At 38.1% G+C, this 15,695-nt stretch overlaps 1 protein-coding gene across 1 annotated transcript; it reads left to right on the top strand.

Moving 5' to 3' along the window:
* Window positions 1-1,967: 1,967 nt before the first annotated feature.
* Window positions 1,968-14,985, top strand: c4b (complement C4B (Chido/Rodgers blood group); the record flags this gene model as incomplete). Its single annotated transcript, XM_079227044.1, has 41 exons — window positions 1,968-2,029; window positions 2,239-2,428; window positions 2,521-2,695; window positions 2,809-2,879; window positions 2,967-3,055; window positions 3,152-3,234; window positions 3,321-3,408; window positions 3,873-3,996; window positions 4,114-4,255; window positions 4,616-4,728; window positions 4,816-4,971; window positions 5,076-5,243; window positions 5,340-5,531; window positions 5,772-5,915; window positions 6,017-6,140; window positions 6,519-6,584; window positions 6,696-6,908; window positions 7,031-7,145; window positions 7,438-7,508; window positions 7,599-7,738; window positions 7,857-8,072; window positions 8,450-8,501; window positions 8,604-8,693; window positions 8,778-8,984; window positions 9,328-9,403; window positions 9,547-9,739; window positions 9,856-9,945; window positions 11,132-11,294; window positions 11,665-11,858; window positions 11,975-12,133; window positions 12,224-12,283; window positions 12,357-12,447; window positions 12,532-12,703; window positions 12,829-12,919; window positions 13,411-13,485; window positions 13,567-13,669; window positions 13,763-13,852; window positions 13,964-14,068; window positions 14,158-14,241; window positions 14,350-14,482; window positions 14,566-14,985. 41 exons carry the CDS (start codon window positions 1,968-1,970, stop codon window positions 14,705-14,707), a joined length of 5,112 nt encoding a protein of 1,703 aa, XP_079083170.1. The 3' UTR covers window positions 14,708-14,985.
* Between the last annotated feature and the right edge of the window lie 710 nt (window positions 14,986-15,695).

Genomic DNA, 15,695 nt, shown 5'->3' with positions numbered 1-15,695 from the left:
TGTTCATCTCAAGTTTGACAGAGAGTCTGGTGTTGATTGTCCAAACGCAATTCTTGTGTTACTTCTCCATATCCAGGAGTTGTGCATGGACATCTTGCCCCCGGTTCTCATTCACTGCCTATTCTTCTTACTGAGATAATACAGCAAACAACTTTGCAATTATTACATATCAAGTAGCTGTGCTCAAAGAAGGGACTGCATTTTAATTGTGACAAAAGAGTTTGACTTTGAAGGGCTCATACTGGATCGTAAACTATTTATTGAAGTTGAAGTTGAGATCTGTAAGGAACATTTTAAAATGTAATACAATTTTTAACAAATATGCTTCTCAATCAAAAATCTCAATCAAGTCAAAAATCTCAATCAAGTCACATTATTCAAGTCTTATTTCACGTTGAATTTCCGGACTCCGTCCTTTTCAATTCTACGAGTTCCCTTTAGGAATGTTTTTTTGTTGATTTTTTGTAAAGTTTTGAAAAACTGAAATTGCTGTTATGTAGACGTGTGAATATTATAATATATTTTTGAAACAAGTAAACCAAACAATGATATGACCTGTAGTTGGTGAAGTGAAACGGAGGCTGACAGATGTTTCTTTAATGTGCCAAATAGGTCGTTGGGTTAAACAGGGCCATGACAGGGTCATTAAGTGTATTAGCTTGATTATAACTTAACATGAGCCAGTATTTTCAGTTCTTGTAGATGTTGATGGTACAACTATGTATTATTTAATCTGAAACACATGGAAGATATTCTGAAAATGCAATTCAAAAGGTTTTTTAATGAATATCATGAAGTAAGTTGAAAGTTATTTGTACTATTGGTTAAATATTGACAACAAATAAGTTGGAATTTAAATGCCAATGAAATCTCCAAACACAAACATGTTGCATCTACGATTAGAAATGATGGCTGGAAAAATTGAGGCAACATTTCTGGAATCAACACCTAAGTATTTGATGGTGTGGATATTTACACAAGAGTATAAAGTGAATTATCAATAAATACTGACATAGCTGATGCATTTACATGCAGGTTTGATTCATGTTAAATGTACATTTAAAAGAAAAATAATGATGTTCTCAGTTGAATCCCTGTGTTTAATCTTGAATTGCATAATGTATGCTGCTGCACTTGAAATAAAAGATCAGTTATTGTTTTTGTAACTGTTGCTGCAAGTTGTTCATGTGGAGAAAAATAAAGTGACCTTGTCTCTGTATATATTTGTTCATTGCTGAGATCACAACCTGGTAATATAGTCTGTGTCGTTGTCATAAAACTGCTAAATATTTCCCAATCATAACACATTCATCAATTCATTGGTTAACACACATATGTAAATTATAAAGTTACAAATAAACTACCCAGGACCTTTATGTAGGAAAAATAGGAGGCTCTTGTACCTACTGATAAGATATACTAAAAATCACATTCACTAAACTGAAGAAATTGTTTACAGAAATACTGGAGCTCTACTTTCCTGAACCAGTAAACAGTGTTCCCTCCATTCCACTCCCAATGAGATTAAACTTGATTTCTTGTAAATCACATGATTTTGGGGAAATCTGGCTGACTGCACTAACCAATGAGGGAATGGGTACACATTGTGAAACAGAAACAAACACTTTCCATGCAGCCAGCCAAGTGATTAAAAACAGACTTTTATCAAATCAGACACGTTGTAGTCTGAAAAGCATCTGTCAGTCCACACATCTGTACACATCAGTTTACATGTTATGTCTGCCAGTATGATGATTTTCTCAGTTTATGTATTGCTAGTTAGCATGTGATACATTAAACATAAATATGAGGAATGATACTTCTTTCCAAGTCATCTTTGAAAGGAAAAAAAGGAAAAAGGGGGAGGTTATTGAGAAATGATTGAGAAATACAGGGGTATATAAATAACAAAACCCCAGTTAACCAAAAGCCTCTATCGGAGGAGGCAAAGAAATAGAAGCTGCACAATGGAGTGCTATATATTTTCCTTTATGTTCCTGATCTTGACTATGGAGTGTTCAGCAAGCCGGTAAATATAGAAATAGCTACAATATTTGCGATCATTACACGTAATAGTTAACATGTGTTTTTAGCATGATGTTAAATTATTATCATTTTGCGATAATGTAATAGTTCAAACACAATATGCAACATTGCAGATGTGTATTTGCATAGGCATAGAAGTCCATGAATGCAAAATATAGCAATGAAGGTGCTATGTTTCCTCTTTTTGTGCAGATTCTTCATCTCAGCCCCCCGTGTGTTTCATGTGGGTGTTAATGAGAACGTTTTTGTCCAGATGGGAAACTCTTATCTTAACAGTCCTGTCACTCTCTACCTGGAGCATGAGAGTACCAATACTGTTGTGTCTGGGAAGAAAACCACTCTGTGCGCTATAGAAGGGGAGACCCAAACGGTTGAGCTCATGGTATAAGAAACTTCCCCCACTCATCCAAAAGTATACATTTTAGAGGGGACTAAGATGTCATTGACCCAAACTTCTAATGTGCATTTTTACAGATAGACAGGGAGATTGTGGTAAGATTGCCTCGACATAATGAGCTAAGATACTTGCTGCTGGTGGCAGAGAGCCCCTCCTTCAGTACCAGGAAGACAACCAAAGTTATGATATCAAAACACAGGGGCTATATCTTCATTCAGACGGATCAGCCAATCTACAACCCAGCACAGAAAGGTAAAAGAAAAGTAAAAAATCAGAAGAAAGGTATAACCATGTGAAAGAATGCTCCACTAAATAATCAAGGAATTGTTTTTAAAGCCATTTTATGTTGATTATTTCTCTTCTAGTGAGGTACAGGATGTTCACACTTGACCACACGATGAGGCCTCGTGAGGAGGCGTTCCATATAGCAGTATATGTGAGTAATTGAAAATACTTTGGCAGGTCTGCATGAATGATTTCATGGTTTAATTTCATGATTCATGCTTTTATCACTTAATTACAGAATGCTGTTGGAAATAGAGTAATGCATACCTTAAAGACTGCCAAGGGAGGGATACTCCAAGGCAATTTCCATATACCTGATGTATCGAAGTATGTCAACACAGATTTACAAAAAACAGCTTCTTACATAACAGCAAAAGCAACTTTGATACACTGTAATAACACATGTTTGTTTTGCTTACACAGATTGGGCACATGGACGATCACAGCATACTATGATGATGATGCAGCAAATGCTGCTTCCCGAGAGTTCAAAGTCCAACAATTTGGTAAACTAGGTTTATTTGATTTTAACATTTTCTTCTTGTTTAATATTAACAGATTATACCTCTCAAAAATGTTTTCCTTGTTACAGTTTTACCAAGTTTTGAGGTGAACATTGCAATGGAGCAGAGCTATATTTTGTTGGAGGCAGAACAGTTTAACTTCTCCATCTCAGCAAGGTAAGAGTTATTAATTCTTCATCTACTACCAAGTTTTTGTGTGAAAACAGCATTAATCAGATTGACAGTTTTCAGCCTAAATACAATTAAAAATCTGCCCAATTTTATAGAAAACACATCACAACCATACAAAGCTTTTTATCGGCATCAAATAACCAAAAATAAAATGTTACATAAATAGGCTATCGCAACCCATAAAAAGTGCAGTCAGACAACCAAATACATTAATGTCCATGTCAATGTCAATAATAGGTCCTCCCTTAACTCAATAGCTTCATAGATTATCATAAAACCCCAAAATGAGTTTAAAGTGGCAAAAATCCCTGTTTTGAAGAAAAGTGTAATGCTTTTTTACATGTATTTTACAATACAGCATGACGTTATAATCTTTAGGTTGCTTGTTTGAAACTTTACCATAACTGTTGCATTTTCAGACTCTCTTTTTGTATTAACTTTCTCTCTAGGTATTCATATGGCGAGCAAGTTAAAGGGGCTTACCATTGTCAATTTGGAGTGATTGAAAAAGATAAAACCCGTAGCCAGGATGTGAAGCCCATGTTTATCAGGGGGCTGAAGTTAACTGGTTCGGTGAGGAAACAGATATCTATACAAAATGTCATTTCAAGATCTGAGATCAGATAATCTGGTCATATTTTACATCTGTTACAGTACTTGACGATTAACAATTCATGCCACTTCTTGCAGGTCCAGGATGGAGCTGCAGCAGCTTCTTTTCAGATAGAAGACTTAATGGTGCACCTCCAAAAACAGCAGAAGAAAACCCTCTCCGAGTTACAGCAGAGTGGAGCGCAACTCTACTTGAGAGTATTTGTCACCAACATCCAAAGTAAAGAACACTCTGTCACACTAGAAACCAATGTTTGAAATAACAACCATATGTAAAGAGACAATATATGCTATGTTTAAAATAGCATGTGCTCTGCACAGTAAAGTACGATGTTTTCTCCTGTTAAATGTTTATGTTTCTTGTTATGCAAATCTTAGAAAGTACTGTCACAAAGAAAATAAAAACAACTATATTAATGCTAATACTACTTCTTAATAATGATAATTCATCACAACATTGAATGACAAACACTATGCGATGCACCATCTAGTATTTGAGCGGGTATAAGAAGAATACGAAGAAGAGGAGGATACTATTGTGATTTTTCTTTACATCTGATATCTGCATTTTATGACCCAGGCGGTGAAATACAAGAGGCAGAAGTTTACCTTCCCATCGTCGCCCACAAATACACCATGGATCTTTCTCGGACTCGCTCACATTTCCTTCCTGGATACCCGCTAGATGTGGTGGTATGCATGAAACTAACAGGGGGCACACGGCTATATGTAATGAATGATGATTGTGCATGTAAAATATCTTGTTTTTTGTCATAATAGATGGTCGTGCGTCTTCCAGATGGGTCCCCAGCAGCTGGTGTGCCAGTAAAGGTTGATGTACCATCTTCAGAGAAATCTTGGCAAGGAAACACCAATCAGGAGGGGGCAGTGTTTCCTGTCTTTAATTTACTCTCTGCAGCTCAGATTACTGTTGAAGTTAGTATCCCTACTCAACTAACACGATGTATTATCAAATTGATAAACCACTGGATTTTCCTTTGGTTCAGTTGATTTGTTCTCTAACACCCTGACTCCATTAGGTGTCGGCAGGTGGCCTGCAACAAAGCAAAGTCATTCCAAGGGCTTCATCTCCGAGTAACAGCTTCCTTCACTTGAGTATTACTAACAAGATGTACTCTGTGAACGAACAACTAAAAGTAAAGTACCACACCGTCAATGGCCCAGAACTTGGGTTTATATACTTCATGGTGAGACATAACTGATTGAATACAACATGGTCTATTTTGACAAAGTGAAGCAACAGTTTAATATATTGTAACAAATTTAAATTGACTATGTTGTAGGTCTTAAGTCGTGGGATCCTAATAAAAAAGGGCTCTTTCGAAATTGGAACTTTAGTCACAAAGAACCTGCAAATAACATCTGATATGGTGCCATCCTTCCGTCTGATTGGCTACTACCATAACAAGGGTGGTAACATCATTGCGGACTCGGTGTGGGTAGATGTCAAGGATGAATGTGGGCTAAAGGTCAAGGTGAGTAAACAGAACAGATACAAGTGCAGACTGACTTCTGCTTGCTGTGTTTGAGTAAGTCTGTATGTCGCCTGCTACGCTTCATGTTTGGGATGGCCGACAAACTAATGTTGTAAAGTAACAAACACTGCTTTGGTTGGCGTTGTATCATTATCATTGTCATTCTTTTTTGTCAACACAATTTTTCTGTCTAGTTTAGTTTCAACTACTGAACTCATGTGGTTACATGTGTATATTTAGGTAGAACCAAAAGGCCCGTTCACACCTGGAAAACTGTGTGGGATAGAATTTGATTTGCATGGTCAGACAGCCAGAGTGGCTTTGCTGGCTGTAGATAAGGCTTTCTACGCTCTCAATGCCGATAATAAACTCACAGCCAAACAGGTAACACCTTTACACATACTCTCTGTCTCTTACAACACACTGACGCTATTCAACCCATACATTATGACACAGTAATTCAAGATCTTCTTCCAACTTTTCAGGTGTTTTCCTCCATGCAGTCGTATGACCTTGGTTGCTCATACAGCGGAGGAGCTGACCCAGCATCTGTACTAACAGATGCTGGCCTGTCTTGTGTATCCCAGTCCCAATCAATGTGGAAAGCGAGTATGACAGAAACACAACTTTTCTTCCTTAAATCCTTGAAAATGTTAACAAGACAAATACATTATGTATCTAGCTTACATTGTCTTATACAGTATATTACACTTGTCTATATTTAATGAAGATGGTCTCAAGTTTACAGTACATAAAGCACTTTAATATATCCCAAGCTTTATATAATGGGATGTAGGCTATTGCAGTGGGATCCAAATAATATTGCATTTGTCCAAAACTAAATACAACCGAAAGTAAATACTACTACAGGTAGTAGGAGTCTAGGAGAGAATATTGAGCAAGAGTACAAGGCGGTGATTATAATGTAGCGACTATCCACTTCCTTATCCCAAGCTGAATTGTAATGCTGTTATCCTACTTTTCCAGACTGTGCTTCACAAGCTGCACGACAAAGGCGTGCAGTGGACCTTCAACAAGAAATGATGACCTTAAGTAAGACAACATTCTGGCATTATGACTCTGGTCAGAGCTAATGTGAGATACTTCTGCAAAGAATATGCTATAAAAATAGGTTGTTTATTCTTCTGTTAATGTCACTTTCAGAATCAAACTTTTCCGATGATCATTTGCAAGACTGTTGTGTTCGCGGGTTTTCTCTCATCCCTATGAGACTAACATGTGAGGAAAGAAAGAAGAGAGTCTTACTGGTGGAGGCAAATCCTGCCTGTGCAGACGTCTTTTTAAAATGCTGCGTTGAAGGAGAGGGTCTGAGACAAAAAAAGATACAAGAGGACGCCCAGAATGGACTTGGCAGGAGTGAGAGGAAATTGTCATATGAACATTAAATACTTTACACACAGCTACTTAGATAGGGTCTAATAAGTATGCCACGATTTTCAGAAGGTGTAATTACAAACGTCTCATTTTCTCATTTTTAGCTGCTGACCTAGCTGACCTTGAAAAGTTCTTCTGGGACACTGCTGATCAGTACATTCGACGATATTTCCCCCCAAGCTTTGTATTCAAAGAATTTACTGTAGATGGGAAAGGAAGGTAATAAGTGGACAGTTTTCATATTTTTATGTAATATGTTCTTTTCCAGTGAAAGACAGTGGCTGGTTACAGCTGTTAAAACCTTTGCTACGACATAGTTCTGTTTGTATCCTTTGCATGTGTTCCTGTTTGTTGCTTCTAATATTGTCAATGTGAGAATTCTGCATTTTCTATTGTTCAGTGTAAATTAATCTAGTTAAATGCATCACCTTAAGTCTACTGTATAAATTACAAGTAGACAGAAACATGTTATAATCAGTTAATTCTTTTGATCTTAATTGAAACCCCTTAGCTATCCTTTGACTCTACCGGATTCCATCACCACATGGGAGATCCAGGTCATCACTTTATCTGCAGCCACTGGTAGATGCTTCCCGCTCCACAATTGCTTTTGGATAATTTGAGGGTTTTTTTAATAATAACTGCAATTCACTTACACTATGTTTCATTCAGGTTTCTGTGTAGTTGAGCCGTCTGAGATCAAAGCATTTAAGAGGGCATTTGTTTCTCTGCGACTGCCTTACTCAGTGAAGAAATATGAGCAACTATCCATTTCGCCTGTTATCTACAACTATGGCAATCAAGATCTACAGGTAGAAATCACCTTATTGACTGACATTAAGTGGCACTAAAACAGCAACCACCTGTTGTACAAATTGAAATTAAATTCTTGATGTTATTTTTTCTGTGTGGACGCCTGCATTTTTATAGGTTGCAGTTCATATGGGACAAACTGAAGGCCTTTGCTCCCCCGGCTCAGCCACGACTACATCTTTTGTTAACATTACTGTGAAGCCAGCGTCTTCCCAGTTTGTCTCCTTCTCTGCTGTCCCCATGGTAACCGGCTCAATACCCATCAAAATATATCTCTATGACATAGAGAATGAGTGGGAAATAGATGCAGTTGAAAAGACTTTGAATGTGTTGGTGAGTGACAAACATATTATTTGACTTCCATGCAAAACTATTTTATAATGACAAAATATATATGGACATATGACATATTGGAAGTTATATTGGATCTGAACCTATGTAAAAATCACTTGCCTGTATTAACCCTCCATAAATCCCAAATCAGCATTTCATCACAACTCACTTAATGGCCAGTCAGTTGTATTTTGTTATGTTATTAATAGTTATGCATTTGTATTTATTTGCTTGTGTGTTAAAGGCTTACTGTCTTACTTGATTATGAGTATCCATTCAAATGTATGTTAACTTAAAAATTTAAATGCTTTCCCGTTTGCATAATTTCAAGTGAAACGCAAGGGACACACAGTAATCAGCTATCTATTTGGTTGTAGGCAGAAGGACTAGAAACGAGAGTACACAAAACCGAAGTGTTTAAATTAGATGGTGAGTTGTTTCAGTATTTTTTTAGTGATACTTGCATGGCAGTCGTTATTCTTATTTTTTTCACATTTACTTTAATCAATTTACTTATTTCTATCTTAATAGGGAGGAGCACAAAAACTATCAATATTAACGGCATTTTACCAGATGACATAGTCCCCGACTCCAGCTCCAATATGTTCATTTCAATGGAAGGTATGTTTTGTTAGACACAGACATACAATTCACAGACCTTTGTAAATGACAGCGTCTCACCCTTTCAATGTTCTTATCTGACAGGGCATGGATTTGGCAGTTCACATGCGAGGAACCTTCTTTCTCCTCAGAAGGTTGCTAAACTGATTGTATTGCCGAAAGGATGTTTAGAACAGACGATGGTACGACTGGCCCCGACATTGGCAGCCCTCCGCTACCTTGACCTGAGTGACCAATGGTTCGACATGCCTGCTGGTACCAGAGACGATGCCCTTGATAAAATCGAGAAAGGTAGGAAGTGGTCAATTCACACAAATTGAAAGTGATGTTTTTTTTTAGCCAAACCTGAATTCTGTCATAATTTCTAAGGACATGTGTATCAAAATACAGCATATACATATTTTCCCATTACACATGCATAGCCAAATTGACTAATTTGCCTCAGAGGGCTTTACAATCTCTACACATACGACATCCTCTATCCCACAACCCTCACATCGGTACAGGAACCCCCTACCTAGGCAGGGACACAGTGCTGGTATAACCCTGACCCAAATCTACAGGCCACTAACAAACAACATTATATATTTATTTTTGTTTATAACAACGCTAACGCTAACACTTTCTTTGTCAGGTTACATAAATATTTTAACAAAAAAGAAACCCAACGGTTCTTATGGATCATGGAATTATGTGCCATCTAGTAATTGGTGAGTATGTTTTATGCTGTAATGATATTTTCGTTCAATGTCTCACATCGTAAATCAACGTTCTCCATTTCCAAGTATATCAAATAATAAACAATTTATTTTCCAACCCCTTTCTCCTGGGTTTTTCATTCTCTTGTCCGCAGGGTGACTGCCCTTGTAGTGAAAGTGCTATCGTTGGTGGCGCAGCGTCAGACAATGGCTTTTGGACAGCAGGGCAGGAAGGCTGTGGTTGTACCAGAAGATGAGATCAGGCACTCAGTCAGTTTCTTGCTCTCAGTCCAGAAGACTGACGGGTCATTCGGTGACCCACATCCAGTGCTACACAGAGAAATTCTGGTAACCTCTACTGCATTCATGTTAGAACATGCATATACATAGAACAATATTAAATGTGTCAACAAACTCAATAGCGGTAATTTGAATGCAGTATTGTCTCTGTTTGTTCAAAACAGAAAGACCAAAGTGCATCCATGACGGCGTTCATAAATCTTGCACTGCACCGGTCGCTTCAATTCCTGGATCCCCAATTGAGAAGTAACGCGGTGAGAGAACGATTTATTGCCCTTGGTGACTGTTTTTAGCCACATTTGCAGTGTTTTTCAGTCTTGTGAGACACATTGGTCCAGACTAAATTATATAGATAGTGATATCCATTATTGTCATGCAATTTTGTAAAGACAGACTTTTTACCCAAAGGATGCATCCTCATGATTTTCCTATTGCGCAAATTTACAGACATTAATGGGTTGTATATACATCCTAACAATTTTGGGTAACTGCCGTTTCCTTTAGCGCCAAAGTGAAGTTAACATGTGTGTTTCTAAATTACATTATCCTAAAAATCCTTGTGTGGATTTTGCTATAAAATTTAAAACAGATATTTATGTAACACCCTCAGGATGAATTGTAATAACTATGGTGATCCTGTGACTTTTGTCGAGCACCATAATCAGCTCAAAATCTATAGTTAAATTTCATTCAATACTTTGATTTATTACCAAATATGTGATGGAAAATCAAAGTCAGTATTCGCGAGAACAAATTTGATCCACGCACGCGTATGTGTAGATCCCGCGCGCGCAACTCAAACAGCCGCACACGCATATTTCCTTTGCAAGTGCTTCGCCTTGCGTGAGACTTCTGTCACTGCTCTTCCTCTCGCAAAACTTCCAACTGCTTGCTCGCAGGTGGTTTTTCTTTTAGACACTAAGTTAGCTGATCCAGTCACCATTCAACCACTTGATTTCATTGGTTACAATCTTTGGATTGGCCGGATATTACTCCCGACACAGTAGCAAGGTGGCGGTATAAAGGTAGTCTACAATTCGCCTCTAAACACTACTCCACTACCTCTCAGAGGTAAATATTGTACTAAAAATTTTTACCTCTACATATGCATGCGTGTGGATCTAATTTGTTCTTGCGGCTATTGACATTGATTTGCCCTCATACAAATACCTGCAAAACCAAAGGCATTCCCAGGAGCCTAGTTGTACTATGTGCAAATCAGCAAACGTTAGCATGCTAACAAGCTAAAATAAGATGGTAAAAATGCCCTGAGAACACATTATCATTTAGCATAAAGCACTGCTGTGCCTGCAGCCTCATAGATCTGCTAGTGTGGATGTCGACTAACCTTGTTATTATGAATCTACTTTGACTGTATGCCTAATTTGCAAAGAAGATTATATGTAAAATAACAATGACTGCCCTCATGCTACTTTCTAGGAAGCAAGCATTGCCAGATCAACAACATATCTCCTGTCGCAGCTTGAGGGGCTTCAGCATCCCTTTGCTGTTGCCATTACAGCCTACTGCCTTGCAGTTTGCCTGCCACAGGGAACAAATCATTCATCTGCCTGGACAAAGCTTCAAACACTGGCTACTAAAGGCATGTCCAATCAAAGCATATAAGCATAGGCGAAATGGATAAAATATGTAATTTAGCCAGTTGAGTATAATCAATTGAGAAACTGACTATGTTTAGTAAATCCGGTAAATGAAAGCAAAGTATTTAATTGCATTGATGCAACAATCAAACGTTGCCATAAAGCTGCCCTTCTAATTGATTTACAGCAATGCCTAATAAACCTAGAGATATTCAAGTGATGTTAACAGTATGTGGCAGAGTGATTGTCAGTTGATCAATTTATATGACCTCATATTTACATATCGCCCAACCCTAAGAGACAACCAAAATGTGTATCACAGATTGCTATTGTTCTTGCAATTTTTACATATTGCCTATTTCTAATTATCAGGGACAAATGGCTGTTATCTGTGGACAGCAAATGCAGACGTACAGAATCAAGCGCAAGCAGATGGCATCACAGTAGAGACCACAGCCTATGCCCTCCTAGCAGCAGTGGAACTTGGGCATACCAAGTGGGCAGACCAAACAGCCTGCTGGTTAACCACTCAAGAAAACTATTTTGGAGGATTCAAATCATCACAGGTGATTAGGATGCTGCATCAAGAATCAGTTGAACCCTAAGAATATCTTTATTTGGTCCCATGTCTTACAGTTTAGCCCAGATTAACATCTTAATAATCTTTTATTACCATGCAAAGGATACCATCATGGCGTTAGAAGCCCTCGCAGAGTATGAGCTAAAGAGGGCCGTCAGCCCTGAAGTAAATCTAATAGCAGAGTTCACAGTCCCAGGAAAGCAAGGCATTGTGAAACTTGCATTGGAAAATAAGAAGGACAAGGTGGAAACAGACCTTAAGGTATCAATAAGCATCATCAAGATTGCACTAAATACACACAAATATGTAATCTTTTTTTTATAGATACAGTTCTTGTGTTGTTTGTTCCAGAAATTTTCAGGGAACAACATTGTGTTGGAATTAACAGGAATAGGCGAAACCAAGCTTAAAGTAAGTTTAATTAATTTCCGTATATGCTGAAAGGGATCCGTATTTTACAACAAATCATCAATCTCTTTGGCAGATTGAAAAGGCTTACTATCTGCTGGACCCCAAGGACGTTTGTGACCAAGTGTCTATCAGCGTCACAGTGGAGGGGAAAGTGAAGTACACCGGTGAGCTTTTGACACTGATAAGAAGTCACAACCACATGTATTTCAAAATAAAAGCTACTCATTTACATAAACCTGTCTCCCTAGCTAAGGTCATAGAAAACTATGAATACTACGATGACTATGAAAACAATGAGGAAAAGGAGGTGCGTGTGCCACGATCAGCAATTGAGTGGTTTGATGCTCGCACCCGAAACAGAAGAGACCTCGATAACAACTTAAATTCAGACGAGGATGTCACCTACACAGTCTGTGTCAGGTTAGTTGAATGAGACTCACATCACATTCGCTCTTAATAAGTACCCATGAGACATGAGAGATGAGCATGAAGTCATAAATCAGTGTCTTTCTCAGCCTGTTTTTCCATTGTTTTTGTATGTGCAGTTACAGCCTGAACAGCAATCTCACAGGAATGTCTATTGCTGACATCACACTTCTGAGTGGATTTGACGCTGTAATTGAGGACCTGGATGCGGTTAGTGGCTCTACCTCCACTTCATCTTTGGGTCTTTCTTACTTCCCAATATGTTGTGCCACGTTTGCCGAATGATCTATGAGCGATATGTGTATCCTTTGCGGAAGTGTTTTTGGCACATGCAAACAAATAAAAAGAGGCGGGACTTCCGGTTCTGCTGAGTGAAGCCAATGCAGAAGTGTATTAAAACTTGCATTCTCTCTTCTGACCAGCGAAGTCTATTAGAAAATGCCCGTACTTCTCTCTTGATTGATTACCTCAGTAAACATTGAGTTTATGATCTCAATCAATCTGTATTTTCAAGTCTTTTAAAGCAGCATGATGTTCATTCAGAAATGATGGTCCCTTTCCATTCAAATAGACCATAAGAATGACTATAAGCTACGTTTAGTGAGCCTTCATTCTTAACCTACAAACATGAAAGTGTATGATTTAAGAGTGGACATCGTAAAAAGAAAAAATTGAACTCTTAAAATCTTATCTCTTTGTAGCTAACAAAGTCACCTGAGCAATACATTTCCCATTATGAGGTCTCAAATGGAAGAGTGCTGATCTACTTCAATGAGGTAAGGCTGAAATCTATTTACATACACAATACACACAGATTTTACATATTCAGTACTAACAGATGTATTTTCTCACTCTAGCTCTATGAATCAAAGGAATGTATTCGTTTTGATGCTATACAGAGAGTACCAATTGGTCTTCTACAGCCTGCCTCAGCTGTGTTCTATGATTATTATGAACCAAGTAAGCTTTTTATTTGATATGTTTTGTCACGATTAAGGGGACATCTTTGTTTAATTCATCAGGAATTTCTGAATTATTTGTGCCTCCTTTCAGACAGAAAGTGTACTGTGTTCTACTCCGCCCCCAAAAGGAGCAACATGGTCTCCAAACTGTGCTCAGAGGATGTGTGTCAATGTGCAGAAAGTAGGCCATTCCACTAAGACCCATATAGATAAACATCCATGAATAAATGTAGCGTTACCCATCAGGTTTGTATAAATAATTAAAATGGCATAATGTTGATCTTTTCTTTAGGACCGTGTCATAAAATAAAAAATACATTCCTATCAGAAAGTGGTCGAGGAATCACAAAGAATGCCCGTTTACAACATGCTTGCTTCTTCCCGACAGTAGATTACGGTCAGTACTGCACAAAAGACATTATGGTGTAAAGTACCTTGAAAATCTCCAATCCATACTTTCATAAATGACACTTTGTTTTATTTCAGCATACATGGTTGAAGTCCTCAATGTGTCCATGAAGAGTAACTTTGAGCTGTACAAAATTAATGTAAACGAGATACTCAGATCAAGTAAGTAAACTGTAACCACAAGCCTTAGGAGATGCTGTAGCATTGACTTTTAAATGTCTCCGCTTGAAAGACCTATCATAAATATAATTGCAATCATCTGTCTACCAGATGGAGATATCGAATTGAATGAGAATTCTATTCGAGTGTTTGCTAAGAGGCGTCAGTGTAAAGGACATTTAGATGTGGGAAAACAGTATCTCTTCATGGGGAAAGATGGCTCCACAACGGACTCTAATGGAAGGTAAGTGTAGTTGATAATATTAATGGAAGTATTATTTTACAAAGATTGATTCTCATTATCTTAACTCTCTCCCTTTTTTGTAGGATGCAGTATCTGTTGGAGTCAAACACCTGGGTTGAAAGAAAGCCTTCTGCAGAAGAATGTAAAAAATCTGCACATAAAGCGGCCTGCAGAGGGTTTACGATGTTTACAGATGAGTACAAGATAGATGGCTGCAGACAGTGAAACGGACAAATCCTTTGAATTAAACTTTCATTGTAGTAGTTTCCCATGGGATGCACAGTCAGCATGGATGTTTAAAACTCACTTTTTTTTACCGTTTATAATCATGAAAGCATAGTATAAGAAGATACATAAGTACTGAGGCATCATTGCATGCTAGACACTAAGTGATTGACTGACTCCACTATAGTATAACGTTTTCGTCACTTACAATGGGACCATTAATCATGTTTTATGTCCAATACAGCTACAGTGTTTAAATAAATTCATGTTTGCTAATACCTTTGTATGTGTTGGTATCATTATTTTAAAATGGAACTTCACAGCAACAGAAAGAAAAAAACGTCTGCTCTTTTATGTCACTCCAAATAGTGTGATTCAGTCGGGTGTACTGGTTTGATTGAGCCTTTTCTGCTGAATATTTGTATGTTTTTTTTTCTTCTTTTACCGGCAGTAACGGCTCTGAGAGGGGTCTCTGTATTCAATGCAACCCCCCTCAAAGTTACCCCCCTCCAAACTTAACATCTGCAAGGTAAGGAAGAAGGGGAGTGGTTTGGGGTTAGCAACACAGTGACTACACATAAAGTGGCATAACAGTCTGCACATGAGACTTGCTGCCAGTGGAGTTACACAGTGACAGGATTTGGATCAATCATCAGCTCATAATGATAATAGATTTGTATTTGCTCTCAAGAGCAAACAGTCCTCTTCTCAAATTTTCTCCACTTAGAAACCTGCTGAAGAAGAGTGCAATTATATAACTCATGTTGTGTGATATAGAGAGAAGTTGTGGGAGAAAAGGAGGGGTAGTGGGAGGGAGCAGTGCTGCAGGAGGAGGAGAGAGGCATGGGTGGAGAGGCAAGGAACAAGCAAGGGCTTATGTGCTTATATTATTCTAATCTCTGAGGCCGGGTCCAAAGTAAGCAACATGGGAGTACTGGCCATCACTTCAATCACAGCCAGATCAATGCCTGCACTGTTTCAGCCTTTG

This window comes from Taurulus bubalis (assembly GCF_910589615.1).
Source record: "Taurulus bubalis genome assembly, chromosome: 12".
Lineage (NCBI taxonomy): Eukaryota > Metazoa > Chordata > Actinopteri > Perciformes > Cottidae > Taurulus > Taurulus bubalis.
This window is presented reverse-complemented; position numbering and strand designations above follow the sequence as displayed.